Raw genomic sequence first — 15,016 nt, 5'->3', positions numbered from 1 at the left:
CCAACAACCGGCCGACTCCGACGTGTGAATTATTCATGACCACTCAAGAATTCCGATCTCGTAACTTTGCGAATTAGCGATAAACGAACTCGAGTCAATTTTCTGCAAGTTACCGCCTCCCATTGTCGAAAGTAATAATACCTTAGTTGCGCAGATGTCGGTCTGGAAACGCGTTGCATCGTTAATGCGATACGTGACAACGGCCGAGAGCAACAATTCTAGGTAGGGGCGATAAAAAGTTGCCGGTTATTACTGTGTCGTCAAAAATTTCATCGCTCGCAAAAGCTAAGCGCCATTATTACACCAGTGCCCATTACGCTAAATCCGTTTATCAATGGTACAAGTTCGTGGTACCTTTGGAATAGTAGAAAAACTATAATGCTGAGGAATGCTGGGAATCGTAGATGCACTTCAGGAATCAAAAATTACTTAATTATTACTAATGATATCATAATCATCCATGTGCTTAGGTGGAGCTGCATAATTTTTTAAGAAATTCTTTGTACATTTGGAGTCGATTTTATATTTTGTAGCGAAGACATACTTGTTCCAATCTTCCAATATTTATTTACCAGTTTAGAGCAAAATTGATTTCGATTTGGTAATTTTTGAAAATTTTTCAAAATTTGTTCACCGTTCTCTATTTGAAAATGAAATATGTGATGTACTTTTTAGCCACGTTTCAGACCTTGCGTATGACGAACAAAGACTAGTTTAAAGCGAGAGCTGAGAGATTAAAGAAGAGGTTTCACTGTCTTGTTCAAGAGGAACTGCAACCTTCGTTTCAAACGGCCCAGTAGTTCGCATACAGGGAGAAATCAATTTTTGGAATATTCTGAAACAAATCTGTTCTCATTAATTACAAGAAAATCGTAAAGTGAAAGTGGAATTTTTAATATGGAAATATTTTTTAAAAAATCTATGAACAATTATATCACATGAAAACATTCAATGAAAATTTGATTTATGTCAGTAGAATAACCAAATTGAATAACCAGATGCCTCAAGTAATAGAATTGAAGTTTAACAAGACCTACTTATTAACTTAAAAACATTTAACTTACAACATATTTCAATTTAATAATTTAATATTGATAGTCACACATCTCGGAAAATAATATTTCATATTATAAATAGCATTTCATATTATCATCTCATTAATTTCAAAGCATTCTTCAATATTTCGGTTTCTAACGCAATCCATGTATTCACCTTCAATCAGACTTATCGTTTTCAATGATTCTTCAAACTCGTAATTTCTAACCAAAAGAAACCGAGGAAAAATTTTTACACAAACAATATTTCGCTCCCTCTTTTTCTTCGACCATTGGGAACTGTCGAACCACAGCACGGCCTGACGAATTTAAGAGTGGTTGGGCGCCGTTATGGGTAATCTTGCATTCTCTTTGTGATAAATTCATCAGAGTCCATTGTGTCGTTTGAGGATCAGAGATGCAACGAACCAGCGAGACAGACACACACACACACACACACACACACAGAGAGAGAGAGAGAGAGAGAGAGAGAGAGAGAGAGAGAGAGAGAGAGAGAGAGAGAGAGAGAAAGGGAGAGAGAGAGAGAAAGGGAGAGAGAGAGAAAGGGAGAGAGAGAGAGAAAGGGAGAACGCGCGCGGAAAGGTAAAATAAGGACCGGTAAGTAGAGGATATCAAAACTAGGTTAGCCCAGAGCGGTTGTAGCTGCGCTTACATTTGTGCCACTGTGTCAAGGTAACCGATGTTAGATATACACACGTCAAGAGCAGTTGATCACGGACGAAAAAATTCGGCGACCGCGTCTGTCGTCGCGTATCCGCGTTCTCGCGTAATCGATATTTCGCCGAACCGGATTATTTATGCGACGTTATGGATGATACACTGCCCGTTTCTCGTAAACATACCGAACACACTCTATCAGACATTCCTACGCTTTTTCTACATGGTTACTGATTTCGTACAATGGCTACATTGCATTGATCATTTTCTAATAATTAGACTGCGGATTTTCTACATTTATGGATCAGAAATGAGCTCGGGAATCGCCACATTGAAGGAAGTACAGCATTTTTCAGACACCCTGTGTTAATACCAACCATTCAGAGCAAAAATTTAAAATCAAAATTTGGCGCTTATTGGGTTGAACAAATGGAGATGCAATCTCCTAAAAAAAGACCATAGAAGAGCGCAGCAGGATTAAAGAAGCACGCTATGTATCTCAGTTTATCGAACACGTAGTTCAGGTTGGGGATAGGCCAGCAAAAACCAGCGCACTGGCAACGAAACGGGTCTTTTCTCGCGTGTTGAATTTGTTGTCCCGTTTCGCCCGTCGCGCCGTAGCCGGGGATTGATCGATGAGTCGAATTCTGTGCGCTGGAGGCACGGTTACCCGTGCAGGAAACCGAGATTTTCGAAGGGGAACGGATACACGAAGACGAGGACGAGAGGACGAAGACGAACGAGGCGAGGATAAGATTTAACGGCAGAAAGACGAAGAGTTGCTTCGCTCTCTTCGGTGCTTCGCTGCCTCTCCCATCGGAGACAATGCTAGCAATTAGTGGCGTGTAAGATTTTCGCCCGGAGCTATACAGGCTCAGAGCGGACTGGGAAGATCTCTCTCTCTCTCTCTCTCTCTCTCTCTCTCTCTCTCTCTCTCTCTCTCTCTCTCCACTCTTGATCTCGAATATATATTCAGTCAGCGGCTAGTCTCTTTTTCGCTGTGCCGACTAGGAAAAAAGCGGGTCACGAACGTTACTTCGGCCCAGGTACGTTCAATTGGCCTGTCGAAGATTCATCGATCTACTTTCGACTCCCTCGAATCCCGCTCCTGTCAAGGTCCTGTCAGAAGCAACAGATGTCGAGTGCCCGTAAGACGCTCGTTAACTGCCTTGAGCGGACCTAATCAATTTATTAGTCGCCGGAAAATCTCCCAGCCGTTTTGCTGCACGATATCCGACCGATCGTATCTTTATCGACACCTGCTTCCCCCGTGCCGGGTCGTTTTCGACCTGGCAACACGCTGCCTTTCGAAACAGTCGCGCGACGTTTCTTTTTGGAGAAATTGTCAGCTTCGTAAAATAGGGAAACTGTACCGATTACTGCGGTATCATGCTTTGATCGTACTTGATTTTAATATCATTCCTAATTTGTCATGTAATAATAATATGTGTAAGCATTTTATGGAACATCGATGTCCTGAATATAAAAAAATGTGGTGGCCCTCGACACCTAATACAACACAACAGAATATTAAAAAACAAAATCGATAACATTTTGTACATATTACTGTAACATAAATTGTAGTAAGATGTATGTACGTCATTTTGACGGGCTCATAAATCGTTCTTGAAGTTATGCTGCAAGATCGTGAGCTATCTTTGACCTAAATTATCACTGAAGGTTATATTATTTCGTATTTTGCCGAGAAGAATTTTCTGTCACGGAGAAAGAGAAGGGATTTAATAATAAGCTTAATCGGTTTGCCCTCCAACCTTCGAGATTTATCAGCGAATTAGAATCGTGCTGCTAAAAATACCGACCTAAAATGCACCTGTGAAACCTACAGCTATTTTGAATAACTTCGTAACTCATTTTAAAGCTGATTTTATTTTATTGCATGAGCTACTTCAATACTACTCAACTACATGTACCTACAGTGAGCCATGAAAGTACGTGTATTCGTATATGCCCTTTAAAACAGAATAACTTTTTTATAATTGTACCAAACGACCTGATTTTTTATAATTAATCAGAGGCATTGGCTTACGAAATGATATGCAAAAAAGATTTTTCAAAAATTATAATTTACAATGCAAAAATAAAAAAGATATTTTTTAAAACTTTTTTATTTGGGCCCTTAATGACTATTTAAAATATACGATTTGTAGATCTATGTTAGTTATACACATACTGAAAATTTCATCGGAATCGGTTGACGCAGGAAAAAACGACACGCATCGAAAGATGTTCGGTTCTGTGGATTTTAAACGGAAACAGATAAAAAGTCGTGTAAAACTACGATTTTCACCATGTTTAACCGCTTGTAGCTCGTGTATATGTTACTCGATTTTGATAAAATTTTCAGCATATGTATAACTAACATAGATCTACGAAACGTGTATTTTAAATTATGAAAAATCAGGTTGTTTGGTAAATTATAAAAAAGTTATTCTGTTTTAAAGAGCTTTCGAATACTTGCGTGGCTCACTGTATGTTTCAAGAGTATTTTGAGTCCCACCAAAAATTGAGTCACATGGCATTCCGTCGTTTTAAATGGGACGATATCGCCGAAAAATTGTTTGCACGGCGTCCGTGCTACAAGAACAATAAGAGACGCTGGGGAAACCTTTTCCTTTAGTTATTGCCACTCATTGTTCCGTGCTCCTTCTTTAACATAATACGGCTGTTGTTCTCGTCCCTTTCGTTGCACGGTCCCTTTCAGCCAAGGCTCCGTGGACGGATCTTTTATTCACCGTGTACTCTGTGTTTTAATCTTATCAGATATACTCAAATTTTTATTCCGTGACCGTCTCGTCTTATCGCGCACAATTTTTATCGCTATTAAATTATGTGCATTTGAAGAATAGGGAAGAATTAAAGGAACGACAAGCTCTGCTTTTTATTAAACAACCTTTATCCATTTTTTAATATTAACCGTGAAAATGAAGGTTACTTTAACACATATACTATATTTGTACAATTAATGGTCTACATATTCATTATTTAACACGTTAATCGCCTATTCAACGACTAGAAAAATTAAAGCAAAAATCAGAGCACTTGATTTCATAAAACAGAAACTGAGAAGCTAAAATTTATAATGCAATATTAATTATTTTGTCAATGCTGTTACACTTCCTGTTATACACTGCTGAAATTTATTTGTAACCATCACTATTGCAATCAACCTGTTGAACAGTGGAGGAAGCAGAATTAAAGATTCCTCCCACATATAATTGTAAAAAGAGGATTGAAAGTAATTGTAAAAATGTAAGAAATGATTCCCGTTGAAAGTTAGCTAGCTGAAATTGAGCTAGTAGGCGGAGACGACTAAAAGATAGAAGTACTGACACATAATCTATGTAGATCGTACGCGGCGCGTCCGCTCCACTTTGCAAGCGAATTATTTCCTCAAAGAAAAAACCATTCGGATTGCTGATGTTCGTTGAATGCCGGTCAAAGTATCTGAGCAAAGTTCACCGACTCCGCTGGCTTGGCCTATTTTTTCAGACACACGCTGAGGTGTGCTTTCTTCCACCCCCACAAGCTACTCCCTTTTTTTTAAAGGAGCTGAGTGCATCACTACACGGGAGCGTAAGCCACACGTACTTTGTGCCAAAATGTCTGAGATAAAAGGGGAAGCATTACCCTGTTCGCTAAAACTCCCCTATTCCGTGAATCCTTATTTTTATTCGAACATAAAAACAGAAACCTTATTCCAGTCTGCTGGGAAACGGTATCAATATTGACTGTTGCTGGAGACCCCTTTAAAATTGGTTCTAAAATTGTTGCTTCCAATGTATTAACATGTAAAAATAAAAATCTTATTGCATACCTTTAGAAGAAAATTTCAATATTGATTGTTACTAGCGACCATCCTCAATTAGATTCTAAAATTGTTGCTTTCAATGTATCAGCATATAAATTATTTTCCGAGTTTGACTTTCTATTTGCAAGTTAAAGAAGAAACCTTATTTCTCATATTTAGGTCACAAAATCAATATTAATACCCTGTTATCCTAAACGACCATTCGTTCAGCCCTCTTGCATGCTACAGATCTTAACTTTTAATGCACTTTAATGTATCAGCATGAAAATTAATTTCTGATTTTGAATTTCTATTCGCAAGCTTAAAAAAGTAACCTCGTTCCACAAGCTTACGAAACAGAATCAATATTAATACTTTGATAACAACCATCCTTCCAACCCCCTTGCATTATTGAAATTATAAAGTTTCTTCCATGGAAAATGATTGTGTGTGATTAAATTTCTTCATTCAACAGCACATTACTATAAAAATTGCACAAAATCTAAAGAAATAGATCCTCGTCATTTTTATAAGCTAAAACATTTTAAGATCTAAATGCTAGGTGGTTAAAAGGACATTTATTGTGATAACCAAGAGAAGGTTGATTATTATATATTTCCTAGGGATGAAGAATAAAGTTTCACCTTTAAACTCACAAAAATTCATTTTTATGTTAATGATTCAAGTACAAAATATTCAGGTCCAAAGTTTAACCCTTAGCACTAGAGTGGTGACTTAGAGTCACTACTAAAAATTGCTGTACCATTGTTCACAAGATTGTTTACATTATTAAATATGTCGGAAGAAATGTTTAATTTTTTAGTTAAAATAGCTCCGATTGCAAAATTAAAATACCCCCCTGGCAAGAGATCAAGAAAATTAAAGAAAAATCAGATGACCGGAAACTTTGAGATCGTTTGAGGGATTGTCGTTTTGAGCAATTGTCGCAGGAAGCGTTTCGCGCAGTGGCGTAACGTTAACTAGCCGGTGGAATTTGTCGAGGGGTGTAGGGCGGTGGATATTCATCGGGAAGCAGCGCCTACCGTGAGCGATAAAATTTCCCCTGCGCGAAAGTTCTTAGGAAAATCGTGCTCTCTGGTGCCGGGAACATAAAAAGATTTCCACGATTCGCAAGAAACTCCGCCGCAAAATTAGACTCCCCATTCGCCGACAGTTTCGTCTCTGGCTACGTCGTGATGGATCCTCGATCTCGCCTTTCGACGTCGCTGCTTCTTCAAGTGCATGCACAAACCCGTGTACTACCGGTCCTCGAGGTGTGTATCGACGTGTGTTTGCGGCTGTATGCGCGTTTTCGGTCGAATAGATCGTGTTACGAATACATGCGTTATATACCACGGCCGAGCATACATATGTACGTAATGTATGCTAGCGGGGAGTACATAGACGGCGTAGCAAAGAAGAGTGAAGAACCCTCAGAAACTGCCCTTATCGTCGCATAGGCAGTCTGTCACGAGCCAGAATACGTGCTTCTAACGCGACATATTTCGAATATTTAATGACGATACTGGTCCATCGGATGTCTGCATGATTTTTCGTGATTCTTCCAAGATGGCCTCTTGCCTGATCCATCTGTGGGTGACAGAGTTGTGTTTTATATATGTTCATTGAGCTCATTCAATTTTGTTGGGTTAATTTCAAGTAACATTATTTTTAAAAAGTCAATTTTAATGTAATAAAGTAAATATTTAATAGTCTAAATCCATAACAAGCAACAATAGGTAGTGGCTGATTAAGAGTGATAAGGGTTCAGTCGGCAATGGGAAATCAAATTATTGTTCCAAATTTATAAATGAACTATGACGTTGTTATATTGAGGTTAGCGAATTGAATTAAAATCTCTGAAAGAGTATTTTCAGTATGACACATCTTAACATTCCAACTTTTATTTCATTAAATAAATCATGTTCCTGGAACCCGAAGTATTAAACGAACCATTGTATTTCTTCTAAAGTGATTTGACGCCGCGTGTTTGAAAGTGGATACGACGGCCCATAAAGTTAATTTTAACGGAACAAAGGGAACGTTTGGTGGTCAAAGATTCCAGTAAACAGGAATCGATGGTTGTTCACCGAATCAATCGTTTCGTAATGGTATGACGAGTGGCTCCTAGTGTTATCCGATCGGATATCAGTGTACAAACTGAAATATACAAGCCGCGCCCGTATAGAATGGAATAAACTAACGGTGCATGGGGTATCCGTAAGGATTGTTAATCCCGGGGTAATCTTGGTTCTGTAACTGTAATCGGATCATGCTCCCCATGGATTTACTCCGTGTGTTTCAGGCTCGGCGGTTTGATTGGATTTACGGTTGAGCCCAGATTTGGTATTAAGAAGGATGGGCTGGACACTCACCGGTCTTGGGGTGGCTTTGGCCATTGTCGTCGTGGCTGGTGCAGCTCTGGCTCTCTGCAGAAGGTGATTATACATACGCCATTTTAACAATTCCGCATTCCAGTCGACAACCTGCAACTTACTAAACGCGATAACCTCGTGCTAATCCTTTACCGTTACCTTCAACCCTTTCGGTGAAACGTCTTATCCATTATTAACCTCAAAATTCCATGTAGTGATCACACTAGACGTTACTTTATGCTTTCACACTTACTTGCCACAATTAGAAGCAAAAAGTTCATGCAACAATGGATTACTCCTGTTTCATGGAACAGAATAATAATTGCTTTATTGTTGGATAGACTGCCATTTTTTTTAACCTTTAATCGACCTTTCCGGACGATCATGAACATTTCGGAAAATTCATGTATGCTTCATACTATTATATTTACAATATAAAATATTTCAACAAATTATTGGTCAAAATCATTGTGCTAATTTCAAAGTTATTCGAATTTTTTCAAATTTATTAAAGAGAACTATTACTCACTAAAAACTACATCAGGCATAGAAGACCCACCCTTACAGTTTCAGTGTACCGTAATAACGTTTACAATCTGAGGGTTAATGTTTTTGGACACTCGGTCTTCTTTTCGATGCTTCCTTTTAATTCCTGAGAGCAAGGTCGTCTCTATTATCAGAATTTTAAGATTATTCTTTTAGATTTTAACACTCTGTCTACTCTCCCGTTCGGATGGCGTCCAGGTATTCTCGCCGTACTTTCCATACAGAACGGGCGTCCAAGAATATTCCCCCGTACACTCCTGTACCATATCTCGGGGGTCCAGGAGGTGCTCTGTCCTCTCTCGTTGGACAAGCGTCCAGGTATTATTACCGTGCTCTCCTTGCCGAACGAGCGGCCGGAACAAACTCTCGTACTCACCCGTTCTCTCGGCAGGCATCTATGTATTGTCGCTGTACTCTCCTGCCGAATTTGCTAACCAAGAGCAGCAGTTGGTATTACCTCGTTCTCTCTTTCTCTCTCTCTCGGAATAGCAAAAAGGGTCGTGGCCTCTACGAGTTCGCAATTTATACGCATTCGTTGCTATCCGCGCTCGTGAAAATCAACAACCGCGTTATTAAGGCTGATTAGACTTTTCGCGCACTCCCCTGTCTATAACCTACTTCGAGGAGCTTCGAGAAGCTTGTGGCTCCGCGGTTTGTTTTCTTTTTCCTTCTCGAATTTTCTACGCATGCTAGATATGTAGTAATTTTGATTTGCTTAGGCAAATTATTTGTAAATCAAACCGTTTCGCTATCGCAGCAGCCAAAATGATCTAAAGTGGTCAATAAACAGGATTTTATGATAATCGAATAGGATTCGTGTTCCCTCCACTTATCAGGTCTCGCATACCTGTTCTTATCGACGTATTACGGGGTATCGATTTTGTATCAAGTGTTATCGCTTATCGCATAGTTAGAAAAACGTCCGGAAGAAATAAAAAGACTCGTACAGTATCTAGCATCCAGTTTCATCCAACACATTTTTCTCCTCGTCAAGGCGATTTTCTCGATAAAGTCAGGTACCGGAGTTTCGAGAATATCGACTCACGATTATCATTATTACCATTTCTCAGGCACGGACGCATCCGTGATAATTTAATGAATCTGACAACGACGATCGTTTGCAGGCAGAATTTCACATTCTGTGCTGCGGGACGAGTCGCTCGGAGGAACGTTCTCGTGGCCGTAGAATAAACTCCAGCCACACAGAGAAAAGGGTAGATAAGAAGTCTCTGATACAATTGGTGGCTTGAATGACCCTTTAACCTGTTGCATGTGTAGCGTTCACCAGTCCTCGTACACCGTTATGTAACGTGAGAAAACGCCGGGAAACACGGAAACCTCCGCAAAATGTAATTCGAGAATTATTCGCCGTTGTGCAACGCGAGGAGAGTCTGCTTCGAGTGACTTGCGTGCAGTTTCGGTGGCATCGGTGAATACAACTTGTGCATTTTCATAGGATGCAAATTTTGTGATACAACTCTATCCGGTATATGTACTTGGTGGAACGATGCTACACCTTGCGGGAAGAATTTCTGGTATAGAACGAGGCGAGAAAGATGAAAATTACTGAATTTGTTGGACAGTCTACGATGTAGTAATTTTTAGTTTGTAATTATTATTTGTTTAATTTTAATATCGGATGAGTGTTCGGTAAATTTTTAAAATGTCTGTGACTTACTGAGGAGGAGTTTGTTCGGAAATATTTTTTGACGGAAACAATTTGTATTACGTATAAATAGTTTAATAGTCATATTGTTCAAATAGTCTAATATTTCTACTGTTTTTAAAATTTGCAATCTAGAAATAATATTTTAATGATACCATTCATTGTGTGTGTGTGTGTGTGTGTGCGCGCGCGCACGAAACACATTAAATAGTCAATGCAATTCGCAATCTACAAGAAGCTAATTTCTTTTTCCACAGAAAGGAAGATTCCATATTCAACTAACAGAAAATGCACAACAAAAAAGAAAAACGTAGTAAAAACGGAGCTGACACCTTATTGCCGCTTTATGAAACTCTTCAATTTACAGCGTCGCGATATCGCGAGATTAATCTCGAATTTTTCGCGCATTAATTTCCGTCGCAATTTCTGCGGCAATAAAAGTCGACAATTATGCTTCGGTCTGCATAAAAATCAGGGTGGAAATAAGCGTTCGATGCGCACCGCATCATCTCAAACGGCTGGATACATCTACGTTTAACCGTGGACTCGTATCAAGCATCGTATAGTATAATGTATGTCTGTATATACATGTATATGTATACGTATATATATATATGCGCCGTGAAATTCGCTTAGCGTTAAAGGCAGCTAGGAAAGAATTAGAATTTATACCTTTATCGGGCGTTTCCATCCTAACGCCGGGCGATAAAATAAATATCGGCCGACGACGGGGCGTAAAAGTTTCAGCAAAAAGCGAGCTGGGCCGCGCGCCGCCGGATCGGATCCGTTATGCGACTGTTACCCGGGGGCGGAGGTGAAAATTTTATTTTGCCCCCGCTTTAGTGCCGCGCTTACTCAAATTGATTTTCCCTGTGACCCCTTTGACAACCTCGCATCTCCTTTCACTTAATAATAGCATACTACCACGTGCTTGCCATTAGGCTCTCGCGATACCCGAACGGTCCACGTGAATGAACACCTCTCAACATGAAAAAATGGAGTCGCCTGACAACCCTTTAATGACGATTTTGATGACATTATGACGGATGCTGTTAGGCTATTGTCTAACGCAATAATAATTCTTTTATATGTTTTTAAACCCCCCCCCCCCTCTTCTTTAAACTCGATATGTAGCTGATTCTTTAAACTGGCTGCTAGAAAATAGAGTTCAGTGGTTACAAATCTGGGTCAAAATGTACCCGACTTCATTCTATAAAATCAAAGTTCGAGCGGACTGACCCAGTAATCCAATTCCTACGCCGTTGTCCCGAAAGTTTCACTAGGAAAACATGATTATCGGCCGCAGCATCTAACATAACAGCTCGCAGCATCTCTAAAAGCCCTCGCCCACGGCTCCCGAGCTGCCGAACGGAAAGGCCTTAACGTAATAATACTTTGTGTATTACACCACCTCAGGTATCGCATTGGATGGCAATGGGGACCTAGGAACGTATGGAACGTCTGCGAGGAATGGCGACAAAGGCTGTCTTGGCTGTGGGCACCTCGGGAAGAGAAGGTACATATCCACGAAATCGATTGTCATACCACAAACTACATCAATAACAATTTAGAGAAGCAGTTTCACTTAACAAGTCCAATTTCTAGCACTCTCGTGTGACAAGGTCATTTTCTAGCTTCCTCGTGTGACAAAGAATCGATTTGCTTTTTATGCGAATCAAAAACAGCGAGATTGTTATAAGGTTTGTAACGCTGAATCAAAATGGACTAAGTTCCATCATCCCGGGAGTTAATGATTATAATTATCGGCGGATACTGCGGTATTGACATTCCTGAGCTATGCAGTTTATAGTGTCAATTTCACTTTGTTAATGTACACCAATGACCCCTCTGCGTACTCTTGGAGACAAAATAATTTGCAGAAACTTCTTTTCTGATATTTCCATTAAAACTAGAAGTACTGAACAGTCAATCTTTCGTTGTAAAGATCACTAGAGTGTACTTGTTAATGTTTCGCGTCGCTCTAATTATAATACGCACATGAATGAAACCAATTATTCAATAATTTCCTACAAAGACACCTTCACGATGTCGCGTCGCTATTAACGTTAGTAGCAGCAAACAATCAATCCATCTATGTTTAGTGTGTTACAAAAATTTGAAGAGTGTACTCATCAAGATTTAACATCACTCCTGCTGCACAATACACAAAAATTTATAAAATTATATATCAAATTTCCACAAGTTGAACCAATGGAAATTAAGAAATCTAGAATGAGTAATTTCAAATTTAGTACTTCCAATGTCAACAGTATCATATATTCAGACTACTTTTTTTCAAGTAATGCAATACTCACTATCAGTTGCGACCTCATCAGTTTGTCCACGTTTTGCATCTGTGCCAGTCGAACGAAGCTCTCTCGTTGCCGATTCGTCCTTGACATTACACGCGGAGATTACAAAAGGCTGTAGAAGCAGGCGAATCGTGAGAAAAAAACTGTGGCAATCGTTCCGTCATGCTGATTCGCAGGTTAGCCTGGTAAAAGCACAATGTCCAACGGCGCAGACAATTCCTGGCTTGTATCGGCAAACCGGAAACACGTCTCAGCATCTATTTCACAGTGACAGCGACCTCAGGCTCGACGCGCAGGGAGCTTATAGAAGGTAACGGGGCCGATTGCTGCGTTCTTTAACAATGGCCGCGGATTACACGTATATTTATATCGTCAGTTCAGACCGAAGATGTTCGAACGGAATGGTGTCATTAATCTGGAAACCGGTCAACCGGTGTTCGGTCACTTTATGACGGTTAAGGACATCAATACTTTCGTAAAGAAAGTTTGAATCGACGTATTAGACCCTGTAACTAGTAAATTCAATATAACAGAATCAAAATCTTCATCGTTTCTTACATCCGGATTAACCCCTTGCACTATCCTTGCAGCTTCGAACAGAATAAAAGTCTGTTTTGTTGTCGATACATACATAGTCGACATAGGCATACAATAAATATAAACTTTTTTCTTCTTCTTCTTCTTCTTCTGAGAAGTTACGAAGATTGACGAAGAAGTTCTAATCACTGCTACCGTAAAATAAATCGTAGTGCGAGGGGTTAATGTGAAGTCATGTGCCCCTTGAGCTTTTCGCGATCTTGTTTTTATAAACACATGAATTCCAAAAGGACATGGTTTACACGCGAAAGTCACAGTAAAAGAAAGAGGAAAGGGTGGTCTCCAGGTGATTCGCGAAAGCGAACGACGGTGACAGGTGAGATGATTGGATATCGAAGGGAGTCGATGCTTGCAGATTCGAATTGGTGGACAGGGATCTGCCCCGGAGCACCGCCGACACCAAAATACCGCCGCAACCTTTAAGACCAGCACCCGAACCAAGGTCAACCGCTCGACCAAGGCTGTCTCCACTTCAAACCTCGAGCACCAGACTGAGAATGCACGAGTCTGGCACGGGTCCATTAACTCCGCCTCCACCGATGCAAAGACCCTCGGTTCCCTTGAGACCAGCCGAGCCGTCAGTCTTCCTTTTCCAGACTCCGTCGATGTCGAGCTACAACGTCCACGAAGCCTCGAACGAGACTGCGTTTAGGTATGAGGAGATCGGCCCGACCCCCGAATCCTTTCACATGGACGCTCGGCTGATGTACGAGCTCGAGGAAGAACGCAGGCAGCAGGACAACTTGTGCAGTCCCTACAGGTAGCGAACAAACCGTTCACAACCTACAAACCTACTGAAATCACGACCCAAGCATACGGGTATCAACCTAACGAAACGACAAAGCTTCATCCCTTCCTACAATTTACTTCCTTCAGATAATTTCAGACACGCCTACAAATCACCACTCGAACTCATAAACGGCCAATCACGACAAAACCGAGACGACGACAAACACTACTCATTCAGAATCGACAGATTCGATCCAAAATTAGTTAGTCGAAAATTTTAAGATGTTCGGTTTGATTGGAAAACTGGAAGTTGGGTATCTAACTTCAAAGATTGATTGACGTTGGTATATAAAACAAGTTGGATTGAATCGAACTGATTGATTTGATCCGGATCCATCGTTCAAACAGACCAGTCTTCCATTAACTTGTTCCGACGCAATCAGAGTCGCGAAGTTCGAACAGATCGACTAACTACAGATACATTGTGCTTACAGACAGTTCGACACCGGCATGGAGTCTTCGAGGGTCCATTGCGGTATGCATGGGACTATGGGCACCATGAACGGCAACATGGAAGACGACAGGAACAGCAGCTACGGCAGCTACGATATGCTCCAGAGGAACCACATGGTGACCATCAGCCAGTCGGTGATGGAGCCAGTCTACGAGCCTGGTTCATTACCGAAGATGCTGCAGAGTACCCAAAACCTCGGAAACGATCTAGATCGTACGAACAACGAGCTGCAGAGCATGGAGATGAAACCGTTCAGGAGCTGCAGCCTGCAAGACGACATCGACTCGTCTTACCTGTTCAGAGAGTCCCAGGGCTTGCAGAAGGTCTCTCAGTGCATACGCAGCTTGCCAGATCTTCCTGTTTACGAAACGATGAACGAGATCGATCAGGACCACGGTCTCTTCGAAGACACGATCCCAGATCCGATCAATATGATGAACTTCACCAGCGACTCGACGCCCAGCCCAGTCCCACCGCCGCCTGCTCCGCCGGATCCGCTGCAAGATGTGCCAAAGAAGAACGGGAAGATCACCGGCGAGAGGATATTCAACGCTCTCAGACTGTTTTCCATGGGGAATTCAATCGACAAGTTGAAGTTTTACAAGTACGTTCCGTTCGATCGTCCTGTAGAAGCTTCAGCGTTAGGTATATCACAGTAAACACAGTATCGACAAGACAATGCTAACCCTATGATAACACTTTTATTTCCAACGATTCTTTTATGTAACATTTACCGACTACACTGTACTCCGGACAT

General features: G+C 40.8%; 1 protein-coding gene across 5 annotated transcripts in view; it reads left to right on the top strand.

The window, feature by feature from the left end:
• Nucleotides 1-15,016, top strand: part of LOC143207152 (uncharacterized) — a 131,153-nt gene that overhangs the window by 99,187 nt on the left and 16,950 nt on the right. For all 5 annotated transcript variants that reach the window (XM_076420297.1, XM_076420299.1, XM_076420298.1 and 2 more), the window contains 5 exons: nucleotides 7,826-7,958; nucleotides 11,524-11,623; nucleotides 12,596-12,729; nucleotides 13,372-13,776; nucleotides 14,240-14,863. In XM_076420297.1, coding sequence (XP_076276412.1) covers nucleotides 7,879-7,958; nucleotides 11,524-11,623; nucleotides 12,596-12,729; nucleotides 13,372-13,776; nucleotides 14,240-14,863 — 1,343 coding nt within the window. In that variant the 5' untranslated portion in view covers nucleotides 7,826-7,878. The remainder of the gene's footprint in view (nucleotides 1-7,825; nucleotides 7,959-11,523; nucleotides 11,624-12,595; nucleotides 12,730-13,371; nucleotides 13,777-14,239; nucleotides 14,864-15,016) is intronic.

This window comes from Lasioglossum baleicum, chromosome 3 (assembly GCF_051020765.1).
Source record: "Lasioglossum baleicum chromosome 3, iyLasBale1, whole genome shotgun sequence".
NCBI classification, from domain to species: domain Eukaryota; kingdom Metazoa; phylum Arthropoda; class Insecta; order Hymenoptera; family Halictidae; genus Lasioglossum; species Lasioglossum baleicum.
This window is presented reverse-complemented; position numbering and strand designations above follow the sequence as displayed.